Below are 15732 nucleotides of genomic sequence, written 5' to 3'. Positions count from 1 at the left end.
TGTCAAGTAAAGAAAAATTAGAAATTTAATGAATATCCTACATAAAACAAATATTTCAGTCGAGTGAATATTTCAAAAATAATGCAACGGTACAAGATTTGCTTACGCTAAAATATACAATATAAGCTTCAAAGAAGATTGCACAACAGAACCTCAAACCACCATACAACGTACCTTTACCCCCATACCCAACGAACCTTTCTCTATCCCTGGTGCAAACAACCGATCACCACGACCTCTTGACACAGAGACGAACATTATAACCCTACGACGGAGGCAAAATCCATTGCATTTCCTTCGCTACATATACTTCGGTGGAGCCAGGATCTCCCATTTATCTTTATCGAGGGAAAGAGTATCCAAGTATTCTCTTCGCTAAAAATAGAGAAAGAAAAATAGTAAACCACCAACAAGGGAATCGATAGTGCTACTATTCACCAAAAGGAGCCGGTTTGATTGGCGCAATAATTAGTTCGATTAGGTATTTTAGTCCTGAATTCAATCAAGCGTCACAGAATCCTTGATACCTTTGTCTTCATATGTCTGGCATCATCAATCAAAACACTTCTATCGTTTTGATCGTATAAATCGATATGAAATGCAATGATGGATTTAAATTGTCAAAAGAAATTAATCGACCAGAATTATGTGCTCCTGATAACGACTTAAAATACATAGCACAAATATTAAGAAGTTAAAATAACGAATTAAGATTTATATATCGCTAAATCGAAAGTAGCAATGACAAATTTCATAATTATATTTTGTTTGTTACATATGCAAGATTATATTACCAGCAATCATACAATGAAGAAATATTAAAATAGAAATTTTATCAATAAAATTATATATACTAATTATTATTTTTCTATATTCATTTATATTCATATCATTTAATTTAATATAAATTTTAATTTAATCCTTAAATTTACAATTTAAAATTTTCACTTAAACTATATTAAATTTAATATTAAAAATAATAATATTAAAAGAATTTTTAATCTCCATAAATAAATTTACAATTTATGTTTTTCTCAGACATAATACTTTAAGATTTTAAGTTAATTAAAACTATTAATCTTCAAAATTAATTATATATGTCGGAGATGAAAGGACACCGGAGCCTTCCCTCTGGAACTTCGGGAAAATCCGTAAAATTGTAATTGAAGTTTACAGTCGTAATTAAACAATTTGCCGTCATTCTGCCCAATTGTACTTGTTTGCGATTTGTGATAATAAACTTGGACTCAAGGCGACCATCAGTCGCCGAACGTAGCCGCGGTCAACGGGGCGGGCGCTTCGCCTAACAAAGGTGTGGAGTTATAGGATGACCTTCATTAAAAGAAATACCAATAGAGGTACTCGACAGTAAAACATTCCAACGGTTCCTTCGGACAATGAATACCTGATGTTGAGGCACGTACACAGCACAAGTCCAGTTAGCCCGAGGACCCGCTATAAAACCTGGCTTTTTCCGCCAATTAAGATTTTCCAAACGGACAGACAGTCTTTGTCCCAAACTGACCAATTGACAGCGGCGTCAATTTCCCTTACTTTCGGAACGAGGGCTATACTCGACGAATCCGATGATCTCGTGTCCTTAGACACACCCCATCATATTTTTCCTCTGTGGCATCATTGGGACGAAAATTCTTTCTTTCTTGAGATCCCACCGACGAAGGGAGCAGCGCCTGACGATCAGTGAGTTTGAGTTAGAGCAAGTATATCTTTCATCCCGTTGACCGTGGATTCGTCATCGAATCTAAGACCAACGTCACTAACATCGCAAGTGCCCAACCACCGCTGTTGATTGTCGAATCAGTAGTGTCCATACTCGTAGCATCAGGCCGTATCTTCGTTATCACACAACGATGGCCAACTCTAAGGGAGATCTATCAAACGCCCACAACCCTGTTCCTGACTCTTCTCCGACATATATTTAAATCTCATAAATCTTAATAAAAAAATGATTAATATCTACTAATCATAAAAATTTTGTTTGTTATATATGCAAGATATTACCAACAATGTGCAATGAAGATGAATTACAATAAACATAACACAAATATATCAGCTCAATAGGATCGGAAATGATTAATTCTTCGTTTGACCAATCTTTCTCAGAGAATACCGAAAGAGCTCGAAGTTGGTTCGACTCGGAAAAGTTTCGTCGCCTGAAGGAGATTGAAAATGCGCGCATTATTTCCATTGGGAACGCGGTACCGTTGTAAACATGTAAATATCGCGGTTGCAAAGCTCGTGAGTAACGACGACTCACTACAAGTGTTCGCTTCTACTCGTTTCTCGCCGCGCGACATTAGCGTCTGACATTATTCACCGGAGAGACGAAAGCTGGCGCAGGTGAACGCGAGTTTTCCAACGGTGAATTTTACAAAATTCCCAGCTTTGCTGATGGACGACAGAGCGTTCAACTCAGTGGGTATTTTCGACGAATAGAAATTGAATTTTGGGTGGCCACATTTTGAGGAAACCAGATAGAAAATTAAAAATTTGGAATAAGTTAGAAAGATTTGGATTACATACTGAGTTGAATAGTGCTTGTTTTTAGTTTTCTAGGGCAAAATTTCCTAGGATAGATCTGATGGAAGCATAGTGATGTACCACGTGATGACGTAAAGGCGAGTCGAAGAATGATATTCGTTACGAAATCGTACACACATTTCGCGGTTTCCCAGAATCCCGAAGGTCGACGTTGAACAGTTCTCGAGACTCAAAAAAAAAAGATGCGAATAGATTGACGAAAATCTATAGTAGATCAAAATTAGTATCTTTCGGTTAATAGTAACGGCGATAGCTTAAGTTTTAGCTTATTTGGCTTTAGTTTTTTGACTCATTCAGAAGCAATATTGATCATAAATTAATCCATAGATTGACAAGTAGAGAAACGTAACAATTTTACAAATTTACAATTTTACCCACGAAATTCGATTTAGCTTTCATTATGTATACAATATTTACGAAAAGTTTCGCATTCACGAAACCATTTTTTGAAGCATTCGAAGAATGAACAATAATCCATGGCTCATAAAACAGCTAGAAACGGTGAAAATCACAGTGATGCATTTCGTTGTTTCCTCGTTTGCTAAAGATAACAAATCGAACGGGAGACCAGGCATTCATTATCGAAGAAACCATGACGAGGACTGTAATTGCAGAGCAATTATTCGGCAACAGAACAGAACAATTCTTCACCAACGAGGCTCGAGGCTATGCTTCGAAACGTTCGACCGCGACTATTATCTCTATGGTCGATTAATTCCAATCCGGCGATACGTCAATCGACGCGAGAGTTGTGTTCACTTTCCATCGTTGCATTCGCAAAACAACGCAATAGCATAATCCAGACGCAATCCTCTGTGGCAGACATTTCTTCGCGAAGGTTCCAATTTCCAGTCGTCCCCGCATAGTAAAGGGTCGCATTGCTGCTGGAATATAAAAGCAGAAGTCGCTCCAGGGAGTCGGTATTTCATATAGAAAACGTTAAATCCCTTGGAAGACCGTGCGCCATTTCTCGACGTGTATCGAGAATCGATGCACGACGAGAAGAAAAACGTGATACGTGAATACGTGCACGTAGCCAGGAATTAACAGTTTAAGGGGGTATGCTCGGGTTTAATTATTATTTTTTACACTTACGTCTGGTCTTTTTGCTGAGAAACTGTTAGACATTTCAGCATTAGCCTTCTTATACGTGTTTATCCATAAATATTTACCATTATTTTTGAATAATGATAATCAAAATTAAGTAAATTAAACGTAATTGCGTATGAATTTGTTTTATTGACTAACGTAATTCCAACAGTCAAAGATCGTGTGTTGTCGTTCATCTCTTACGAGAAATATTTTTGAACCAAGTGATTGAGAATTTGAAGAGGTATCACGATCGAGGATGAAAGAAATTTGACTCGATTGTGTAAGATTGATTTTCAAGGAAAGGAGATTCACTTGAATTCCTCGAGGACCATGTATAGACTTGGCGAAGCCAGCACGTTTCAGCGTCCCCGAATCTTCAATAGTGGACAGCGTTCAAACGAGAATGCTATCTGAATAACAGAACTGATAAAGTATGAATTATTCTTAAATCAGTTCTATCTTTTATCTATGAAGACGGGATAACGTGCTTATCCTTATTCTTGAAGAAGGATAATGCCCTATTCGGATTCAAATTTATTCGCGAAGGAAGGTTTATGGTTTCTCATTCCAGTCTGTTTATACCCACTCTTTCCATGAATGCTTTTTTCTTATCTTTCAAGTATCATTTTCAACATCTTTTATTATAAAAGCACGAAATCAACGGTTCTTTCTGAATTATAATTCGCAGTACTTAATAACTCAGCACTACTATAGATTCTTTATTTTGAATGTTTTACATATTTTTGAAAAAACTTTTATTTTTATTATTTTTTTATATTGTAGGATTTAAAAGTACAATTCTTGGACTTCGAGGCATTATAAATATAGAAGACCTCTCAAAATTTATATTTCTATATTGAAGATAAAATAGAATACCCTGTAGTTCAATCTATTGAGAGGAATTCTCCGAACCCTATGTTGCCACTTTATCCCGAATGCAGTAGATTTTGTACCGTTTTCCGTAAAATAGGAAATAAAATACACAGAATAGCTGCGACAGGCGACTGAATTAAATTTCAGAGAAGGCACAACCTAAAACTAGATTCCAAATATAAGACACAGCAAGCTTCGAATGCAAATGATTAAATTAACAAACTCAATAATTTTTTGTATTGATAGCAAACCGCGATCAAGTGAAAAGTAATCAAATGAACTTGGCAACGATAATCGCATTTGTAAAAAAAAAAAAATACATCAGCAATCTTGTTGTTTCCAAAATCTAAATGCCACTTATATATATATATATATATATATATATATATATATATATATATATATATATATATATATATATATATATATATATATATATGTATGTATATATATATATATTATATTATATATATATATATATATATATAAAAGTTGTGCATCAATATTGCCATCGATATCCATTGGAAAAATCGCGATCAAACATGGAATTATCATATTATCGGTGGCACTTCACAAGCGGACCGTTCGAGATAGCTATGTCGCTGAAAATACATTTATTATCTCTCGAAGCATAAGGATCTGTAGAAGATGCGAGAAGAAACTCTGTGAGAAGAGTGGCATAGCAACTCTGGCGGATATTTTCTTACCGCGAACGTACTACCGTGGTACAGGGAATATTATATTTTCCTCGCGCGCACCCTACGCGCGTCTTTCGTATTCGCCGCGCTCCGTATCATGCTAATACCATCGTGGCAGTGTTGTAACACTGCTATTTTACTATTCTGAAAAGCGTCGTCGTGCGGGACGTGTTTACCGGCAAGTTCTGAACACGTTTCCGCGCATGGTGTCGCTTGCTCGCGCGAATATTCTTCCCTAAAATGCATCCACGACGAAGCATTCTAATATTTTCTTTACTGGATCCTTGAGATTTGACATTATATCGCTCGGTTATTCATTTCGATAAACAGTTAATAGTGTATAATAATTTTATTTTAATACATAATTAACACAACAATAAATAACACACGAAGTGACAAAGAAAGATACATCGATTGTCGCTAAGTTTACTCTGTACGAGGATAGCAGTGGATTTTTCCAGCATGAATGGAAATTTTGTTAGAAACTAATAACGTGCAAGTACCGCAGTTACCCTGATATAACGAGATCATAAATTCAAGCATCGGATAACGGCATTGATTGATGCAATGACATATGACTGTGCATGCAATATTTTATCTTTTTGAACGCTAGCTGAGCTTGAGCTAAAGCATACTTCATAAGATTCGAACTAAAATTAGATTGACATCAATTCATTTGTCAAGATGCTGCAATGGTATAAACGCCAGTGTCGTACCAAATTATTAATGAATGTAGTTTATTTCTTAATATTACGTCAATCATATTTTTAATCTGGCACGCTTTATCGTAATGAAACTTGGAGCTTGAAAAATCTCCAGAAATCCGCTTTTTAACACTGGTAGAAATTCTGAGAATTCTGAGCGAAATTCTGAGAAAAATTCTACGGCGAAAAGAAAGCAAAAATAATATAAGAACACTAAAAAGAAGATTAAGTCTAGCAATAAAAAATTACGCGAGGGTGTAAAAATAATAGAATTTTAGCAATAAAAAGAGATAACGGTAAAGGAACACTACCTATCTATAAATACAAATACGAAGAAAGTGTTCCGACAATAATAGACGCAAATCAGAAACACAAAAAAAGACATTTTAGAGCAACGAAATTTCAGCACTAAAGGAGCAAGCAGTATAAGGAATCAAAACAAGGAGTTGCAGTAATAAAAGAAGCACGAGGGCACTAAGCAAATATTTGAGCAATAAAAGGAAAGCAGTGCACAAGGGCATCTAAAAATGGAATGCCAACAATAATAATGATATTATAGGAGCGCACAGGAATAGGAAGTTCCAACAAAACAAGAATAGGGGAAATTCCAACAAAAAAGAACAATATAAGGAAGTTAAAGGAAATATCGATACTAGGACAAATGATACTACGTGTGTAACAAACATACGATAATACCACGATACAAGGAAAGGTGAATTTTCTTGAGGTGAATTTTCTTGAAGTGAATTTCCATAAAATGATGACACTTCAATTCTTCGATAGAAACTACATAACTTTCGCATGTTTAATCTGCAAAAGTAGAAGCAAGATGTGTTCTTATTACCATTTTTCTTACTCTACCCTAATGCGCATATGTGTGTATATTGAATATTTTTTATGTATGCACACATGTATGAGTATGTATTTGAATACTTTTCATGTTACAAAATTTACGAGTATCCATAATGCTTGAAACGCAGTAGCAAATGGACACTCGTGGCATTGCTCTTTCACTAAAAAGTGGAGCATTGGCGAGGAACCGATGCTCATATTCAATCTTCCTCGTCATAACTGCGAACAGAGCTGGTTCTCGAATTACATATACCGAAATCGCGAATAAAATTCGTTCTTGGTTCGATAGTATCGAAACCTGAATTCTCGTAACCATCTAGAGGTGCTATTATATTCTTGAACATCCCCTTTTCGCACTCTTGTTGAATAATCGAACAAATTTCAAATCGTAAACACGGATACTCTAATAAATTCCGAATATATGGGAGAGAACGTAGAAAATCACCTAGAGAATGACCTAGAAGATGACACTTGCACGCCAAATGTTCGCCATGTGTTGCCCGAAACACACTGAATATCAATGTCGACGATTTCGTCGCGATACTTTCGCATAGATGATCGATAGCGTGGAAGAGATAGGGAGAGAATAATTCGAGGAACAATGGAGAATCCGGAGGAAAACATCGAGACGAGCACATCGACAAACAAACGTTCGGGTCGGTCACGTTTCATCATGATGCGCCCTCGATACGAAATGTGCAGTATCGAAAACATTATATCCTGCTCCAACGCACGTGCACGGCTACATGCTTGGAATTCAAAGGCGACGAATCGATCAGCTTCCCCGCGGATGCTAAAGCGACATTAAAGAACCGTAAGCTGTAGGGTAGAGGGAGTAGAGGAGGAATCGAAATGAGAAACAGGAGGATCAGTAGTAGAAAAGATAGGTAGCAAATAGAGAAGAAACTATAGAAGATAAAAAAGGATGCAAAGGACAGAACTCGAGGATCAATTGCTACACTGGAAAACACGTATGCTACCGCACATAAATATCTGGACACTTTAGCTGGTTTCTAGCAACTGTAAATGAATATTAGTAAAAGTATAAATTAATGAGAAACTAATGACTAAAAATAATACTTAGTCTTCTTGTAGAATCAACAAATAATACATTTTTGTTATTCAATTAAAAACTGAACGATAATGTACTATAATTCAATACGCGATTTATCGATGTACATTTCTGATGGTTTTCATGAAAATCTAGTGTTAACGATTTCTTGAAGAAAAAGGAATAAAAACGAAATGGAGAAAAATTTGAGTTGAGACTTAAAGGAAGATAAACTGGAGAAACGTACGAGGAGTTGAAATGAGAAACAGAAGGAACAGTGGACAAAACAACGTGAAGTAAATAGAGAAGAAACTGTGGTAGGAATTAAAAAGAAGATGACGGAGATCGATGATCAACCACTGTGATAAACAAGTCGTTCGAAACCGATTATCGTGTTCCAATGCTAATATCGATGTTACGTCAATGAGAATGGAACTATCTTAATTTATCAAGCGATAAAAGAGATAGAGGAGGACTACATTTTTATTATATTTTAAACATGCTATAAATTTTCAGCTGCGAGTTTAACGAGAGAAAAAGGAGAAAAAATCTCTTTTCCAACCGTTGTTCTTCCTATAATCGTATAACTAAAACGTACGTTGTACAAACAGGCACGAAGGACCGTTTAAAAGCTGTTACAAATTTAATGATCGGGCTCCGAACCAGAGAGAGCTTCGAGCTGCGACTGGTTCAGCTCCTTTAATTCGATCGTTCTGAGGGAATTTATCAGATTCAGATGTGACATTGTATCTGTCTAAAAGAATTGCAATTTTATTTCTTTCCGAAATTAAAGGTTTCAATGAATGATATAAGCCGAATCGATGAATTTATGATGAGATAATTTACTATTTATACGCCACTGCATATCTAAGAGAGGTAGATCATCTCGCCCTGTTAACAGGTTAATACGTCATTACTATACAAGTCGATGTGCTTCTCGCAATCAAGTAAAGGGAGACAAATAACACGGTGATCGTTCACGATAGAAGCTGTTGGATAAACAGCGGTCGGATTAGGGACGTTTACGTGGCGAATCGATAACCCCCGGCGGAGGCCGGATTTTGCAAACACGCGTGTGCGTAGCGCAGGTCGCGTGGTCATTCAAACAGGTCCCGAAAATCCAGTCGCGCCGCTATGTATTACACGGTAGGAACGTGTTATCTGGCTTAGCCCTGCGAACAGAGGCAGCCACCTACATTGCGAGCATAACCCAAATACAATATGCATGTCACGAACCATAACGCGTATCCTGCACGAAATCCTTCGATATTCTTTATACGAGTACCACCGTCGCGATTGTACCAAAGAAAGTAAGCTCGATCGTCCTTGATCCTTATGGTATCGTTTTACTTTTTAAGTAATAGAAGGAAGGATATTTAAACATTTATGGACAGCTGTATTGTTCACGTTTTATGAAAAGATGTATATCTTGAACTTCATAAACCGGTCCCGGACAACAAGTTCGAAATCTTACCAACGACTCTAATAATAATATATTTAGTAATTTTTGAGAACATTGGGATTTCTTCTTTGAGACTCTAAAGATTTTTTCAATTGAAATACTCTCGAAACAAATATTGTCTTGAGAAGAGCAACAGTCATTAGGTAACGTAATCTGTTATTTCCAATCTCAGGATCTATTCTTCCTCAACACCATTTTAGGTATACACTGTCTTCCATTAGATTTGACTTGACTCGAATTTAAACGAACTCGCTTCAATTAAAAACTGTTGAAGTGGTCGCCACTTCTAAGAAAACTCTACATCTGGTCTGTTTAGTTTTCTCAAACACTGAAGCCATCGACAGCGTGTAGACAAAAGACTGCGACGAAGTCAGACCATAAACAGTAGACAGACGACGTTGGTTTTCAGTTATTGGGTAACACAGCTAGCGTGCGGATCTGGACCGGCTCAAATTGTATTCTTACTTATAATTAGACTTCTATTTAAATATACTTTCTGCCTTACAATTTATCCACGAGTTTTCTCTGTTTACACATCGAATAACCTCAACAAACATGAACTTCGATTCAAGTAACTCAACTAAACTGAACGAAATCCGAAACACCAATATTAAAATTGTCACCAAAGACTGTTCCCCTAATTGTCGAGAATTCTATGCACGAGCCCAGACTCACTCGCACTAGATCTCAATCACACGAACCCAACAAGGCCACTGTCTTGTAACCACCGAAGAAAAGTCACCGCAGGAATCTCTGGCTTCGAACAAACCTGAGAATGCCCAACTGAAACCAGATCCAATCAACTAACAAACCAATTACCAGCATGAGCCGTGTTGACTGTCGATCGTGAACGTTTGTTCTTCCCCGAAGGTTTCGCGGGTTGCATGCAAGCTTGTGCATTTGGTAGAATCCTCATTTGGTGGATCGATCGATCGCTGACGACAAAGATCTTTGGTCTGTTCACAGGATCTAACGTACGCGGAGGGCGGCCACAATTGGCGGAGCATAATCTTCTCGCTGTTGGTCATCGGCTTCGTTATCGCCGGGATCGTCACGGCCATTTACCTTCTCGGGTAAGTATTCCAATGATTTCTTTCGTTTCTCTTTTCTACTCGTTATTGGTCCACGGTCCTCTCGATAGTTTCCGCTAGCCGAGGATGCAATTACACAGTCGGAAATGCCTTACCCGGTGTAGATTCGCAAAATTAAGCGGAGCTGCTCCCTCGTATCGGGCGAAATCTCTTGATCCCTTTATATTAACGAGCCACGACCCGTAGTCGTCCCGGAAACCCGATTTATCCACGTGGAAATTCTACGGAGGAATTTTATGCAGCTTTTTGTAAACGATATTATTTTTCCACGTTTTTTACCGTTGGGACTACCAGGCTCAATATGAGTTAAAATTAACTACTTGTAGGTTTATATCGAACTTTTATAGGTGTACAACGTTGCACTTGAATGATTTATAAGTATCGGAAGACTTACAGAGAAACAGAATAAACTCGACACATCATTAGGAAATTACTAAAATTTTCATTAATTCGTTTAGGACTGTGAAGAACTCGTATGTTCAATATCGTAATAAAGATCTCATCAATTTAAAGTATTTAGAATCACTATTTTATAATGTTGATAAATAATTTTCCATGTGTATAGAAGAAGCTATTATTTTGTTGTTAATACGGAGAAATTTCAGCTGAATCTTATGATTTATTTCGTAACAAGGTTTTGTGTTCTCTTCTGTAAGAAGGAACTAATCAAGGTCGAGTTACATCCCGAAACAGGATCAGATACAGAGTTCGCTCAAAAAGCTCGCGAGTTGACTTTCACTCTTTACCTTCGAGTTCACTTTTTGCGAGAAATTCTCTCGGATAACCAGCCTCGTCCCGCCAGAAAATCTCCATTTTATCGCTCTTAAAGCCAACTCGGAATGAGAGCATCCCTTCGCTTTCTATAATATTACCCTCTCTATACTTTTTCGCAACCCTTAAACGTCGTAAACACGGAAGTTTAGCCTTAAAAGCTTTGTGATTTAAATCATTAACGAACGTGATGAAAAAATCGATAACTCTAAAGCCGGAGAATAGATGGAAACATGCATCTTTTAAAATATTAAACATCTTTTCCGATATTAAGGGAATTATTGACAAGCATCGAATATTCAACTATGTTCTAGACAAACTATTATCAAATTATATATGAACTTAAGCTCGTTGCAATTTAAATATTAACTAACTTTATGAAAAGATTAATAATTCTAAAATTAATCGAAAATATTTGCAATCTAACTCGATACTAATTGCAAGGTAATTGGTAAACTGAATTAGATGTTTAACGAACTGATATTCCGGAAGAGCTATTATCAAATTAGACATGAACTTTCAGGTACGTCGACGAGCTGTTGTACTGGAGCGGCAGACGGCTCACGTTAGACGAGTGCCTTCGTGATGATCTAACGCCGCATAGGTTAACACCGACTTGGGTTGCCCACGACAAGTTTGTCTATCAGGCTGACGACGGTTCCCTCACTCTCCTGGACACCAGCAACAATTCCGTGTCCCTTCTGGTCTCTAATCACACGCTCGTACGTATCACGCAAAGCGTGTTAACGAAAGTTTCTTTCTCAAAAGAAGAAGACCTCGAACGCAATTTTATCGTTCTTAATTTCCGCTCTACTTTAAACCATACAATCTCTTCGACTTCATTTATATCATTTGGCAAGAATCATTTTTGTTATAAGCTCTTCAATATTCGTTTCACGAAGTAGGAGAACAGCAGAGGATTGTTCGGTGTGAATCTGCATAGTTTAACGCAAGAGTCGCATTGTATTTTAATCTTTCTATGCATCTTTATGAAGCCTGGCTGTGCTTGTTGTACAATCGGAGAACGTTGATAGAAATTTGAGCAGAACGAACACGGGGCCGTGAAACACACAAGTGGAAACCGTCCTTCAACGGTTGGTCCTCGATTCGAGTAAAATCGGTGCAGAAGCAGCCGCGACAATTAAAATTTGCTCTAGCTCAATTAATCTATGTAGACCGAACGTCCAAGTGCAATGACCTCGTTCAGCGAACGTCGGGCAAGAATTTCAACAGGGGACGCTCCTTGGTTAACTTCAATTAAGTCTAATGCAATCTCGCGGTTCAAAATTGCAGAATATTTTTCAAGTCCTTCGAGTTTGAAATCCGCGCTGCGAGGAGGTATCAGCGTTCTTACTTCTTGAACAATCTCCCAAAGAGGATTATAAATTTCAGCGCATGAACGAAATTAATTAAACACGTGGAAACCAACCTGGCGGAATGCAGCCTGAGGTTAATAGCAATTAAATGTAAAGACCTCCTCCGAGAGGAAAAACTTCGACTGCGGAACGATCTCATCTGAGTTCTCGTCTAAACGCTGAATGAACAATGCAAATTAACAACTTAGGTGATGTGAAACGAAAAATTTCTGCTCAAACGTAGAACAGAATTTAGTGACGCTAAGGTATGTTGTCGAGTTAAGTAATTCTTTCAATTAACTTTGTTCTTATCGTGTGAACGTTGATCTTCGGAACACACTGCGATGACCACACAATATTAATTTTATAATTTCGTATTCTCAGTTCTTGGAAATGCCTCTTCAACGGTTTTAACATTTAAACATATGACTAAATTATTTTCATTTGTGACATTTTTGAAATATATATATATATATTTTTTAATTTGTATTTGTAATTTTAATTTGTATATATACGTATTTCAAAATAATGGAAATCTGTTGGATATGCTATATTCCATATATGTAATTATTAAAATTTGTCTGTATGATGTACATAGAACGAGAAAAGGGGTAGCAATAAACGGTCTTAACCGTCGAATATCAAACGTCCATCGTCTTATCTATCGGACAGAGTTTAGCCCGCGGCGCGTCATAAAACACAGAGAGTAGCCCGTATATACGGCGAAATTTGAGGTATTCGCCGGTTTATTCGGGGGAAAAGGGAGTCGCTCTCTTCCTCGCTCATTTCAGTGGTATTGCATTTTCACTCGACGAAACGATACTGCATGCCCGTGGGGTGAGCGAGAGATGATCGAGAACTAAAACGAAGGCAGAAGAAGAAGAATAATAATGAGCTAAGTAAAGAGAGGAAGGAAGTGAAGAAATTGTGGAATGTTCGTTGCAAGAACAATCATGTTCTTGATGGTTATGATCTAATAGATGGGACTTGACAGACACAGACAGGATTTAACAGCTAAACTTTAATTAATCTCAAATGATTCATTAAAAAATGTCCGACAGATGTAGGTCACTTGAGTCAGTGAGTGTTGGTCTTTTTGCATTTCATATTTTCATTAGAATTTTTTAATACAATTTTATTCGCACAATATACTGGCAAAGTTTGGTTATTATACCTCGGAAATTTCGTATAAGAGCGGAGAAGGAGATTTGAGAAGCGAGAATGTCAATTTACTAACCGTTAACGAAGGAACCTTCTCATCTGACGACGAGGAATATGAAATACGATTGAGGGTAATAATGTTTTCTAGTGGTTGAGTTGTAAGATCGCCGTTAATGAACGCGAGCGGTGACGATCGCTATCATTGCTTTTGCTGATTCCAAAGAACCCAAACGTCAGGGGATTAAATGCTCGACTATAGACGAGGCTCTTCTTGCTTGCTGATGGAGAACTCTTGCTGTTCATGTTAATGAAATTGGATAGAAGATTGTACTTGATAAATGTATGATCGTTTGATTGCATTAGGTAGTTTTGCTCACGTAAAGATACTCGTGTAATCTCTCCGGAATAAATGCTTCTTAAACCAGCGAATGTGCAGCTATAGAAGATGGTAATACTTCGAAATGATTTTGCTTGGCTGAGGAGAAACAAGTCCAACGTTCTTGTTCCTTTATTTTTATAGCCAGTCAGTGAACGAATACATTACATTTATTTGGTGACCAGAAAAACACACTTCAATCGCCACATAACTCGTGCCTTTCATCTTCTGGTCAGAAATAGATATCGAACTCTGGTCTAGTGCATAATCCAATTGCACAGCAATTCACGAGCGCACAATGGAAGCCGTTATCTATTAAACGATGCAATAAGATTCATAACGTTACTGATAGCGGACTATTATAATTAAAAAGCGTGATGAGGATGTGAGGAATAATTTTATATGGGAAACATCGCGTAAATACAGCGTCGTACTGCTTTTGATTTAAAACGGCCATTGCACGTGGATCTATGTTTCGAGGGATTGTTCTTGAAAGTTCGAGAATCGTTTGGTTTTACGAGGACAGTTAATGGTCGTAAAATTCCCGCTAACACAGAAAATGGAAAATGCATAAGCCCGTAAATCTTGGCCGGCTTTATTTCCAGAGACAGCTGAACGTTCAAGGCTACCAGTGCAGCGGCGATCTGCGTTTTGTGTTGTTCAAACACAATGTCAAGCCGGTGAGTAATGTAAAATACGAGGAACAACTTCGCAGGCATTTAGAGAGCCCACTGTTGTTGCATTAAACCAAATTATTTGAAATATAACTTACTACTAATTACTGTTTAACTACCCTAGAATAGTGTTTTCAAATGTAAAAAAGAATTGAAAAATTATGTTCATAATCCAATTCGTAAATTTATATCGATATATAAATGAATTATAATTCATAATTTATAAAATCACGATAACGTAAAAACCTCGGAAATCTTTAAATTCTCCGAAAGTACTAAATAACCAAACGATTCCACTATTGCAGGTGTACAGAAATACCTTCACCGCATACTATACAGTCTACGACGTCACGAACGAGTAAGTAAACTGTCCATCAATAAAACCTTTCTATTCCATCAAAGCTATATTTACTCGTACATCCTCACGCACTGTTTGCTGTTTTCAGCCATCACACGCCTCTTCGTCTACACATGTCGGGGAGAATGCAGCAAACGCGATTACAACACGCAACTTGGTTGGGTAACACGTCTGGCCTCCTGATGATCTCTGAGAATGATATTTACGTGAGGATAGCACCCTCCGCGGCGGAAGACGTGCGGATAACCGATACAGGTGTCCCTGGAGTAATTTATAATGGCGTGCCAGACTGGTTGTATCAGGAGGAAGTGATGCCGCGGCCAGAAGCAACCTGGCCTAGTCCCGATGGCACGCACCTTCTCTTTGCTAGCTTCAATGACACCAAGGTCACTGCCCTGGAATTCCCTTGGTTCAGTAGCCAACCGGGTCAGGATGGGCCCAGTTCCAGTCCCTTGTCCACGCCTAGGAGAGGCTCATTCCCACCATCGAGGTCAATTAGATATCCTACTCCCGGCTCGTTCAATCCAGAGGTCGATCTGTGGCTCATGGAATTGAGCAACCTGACCAACTCCTACAATGGAAATGGAACAGCGAACTCGACGACCCTCTTCAGGATAAGGCTGAAGCCGCCACCTGCTTTGGACGGGCAGTA

The 15732-nt window shown here is 37.8% G+C and overlaps 1 protein-coding gene across 4 annotated transcripts in view; it reads left to right on the top strand.

Moving 5' to 3' along the window:
* The window catches only part of LOC117232938 (dipeptidyl aminopeptidase-like protein 6), a 116427-nt gene that overhangs the window by 94347 nt on the left and 6348 nt on the right, over positions 1 to 15732 (top strand). For 3 of the 4 annotated variants that reach the window (XM_033492735.1, XM_033492736.1, XM_033492738.1), the window contains 5 exons: positions 10261 to 10367; positions 11680 to 11878; positions 14654 to 14728; positions 15028 to 15080; positions 15169 to 15729. In XM_033492735.1, coding sequence (XP_033348626.1) covers positions 10261 to 10367; positions 11680 to 11878; positions 14654 to 14728; positions 15028 to 15080; positions 15169 to 15729 — 995 coding nt within the window. Of the gene's footprint in view, positions 1 to 10258; positions 10368 to 11679; positions 11879 to 14653; positions 14729 to 15027; positions 15081 to 15168; positions 15730 to 15732 lie in introns of all 4 variants that reach the window. The other variant, XM_033492737.1, reaches the window with a different exon arrangement.

Source organism: Bombus vosnesenskii, unplaced genomic scaffold, assembly GCF_011952255.1.
Source record: "Bombus vosnesenskii isolate JDL3184/JDL3185 unplaced genomic scaffold, Bvos_JDL3184-5_v1.1 scf7180000013294, whole genome shotgun sequence".
In the NCBI taxonomy this organism is placed as follows: domain Eukaryota; kingdom Metazoa; phylum Arthropoda; class Insecta; order Hymenoptera; family Apidae; genus Bombus; species Bombus vosnesenskii.
Note: the sequence above shows the minus strand (reverse complement) of the source record. Positions and strands in the feature narration are given on the sequence as shown.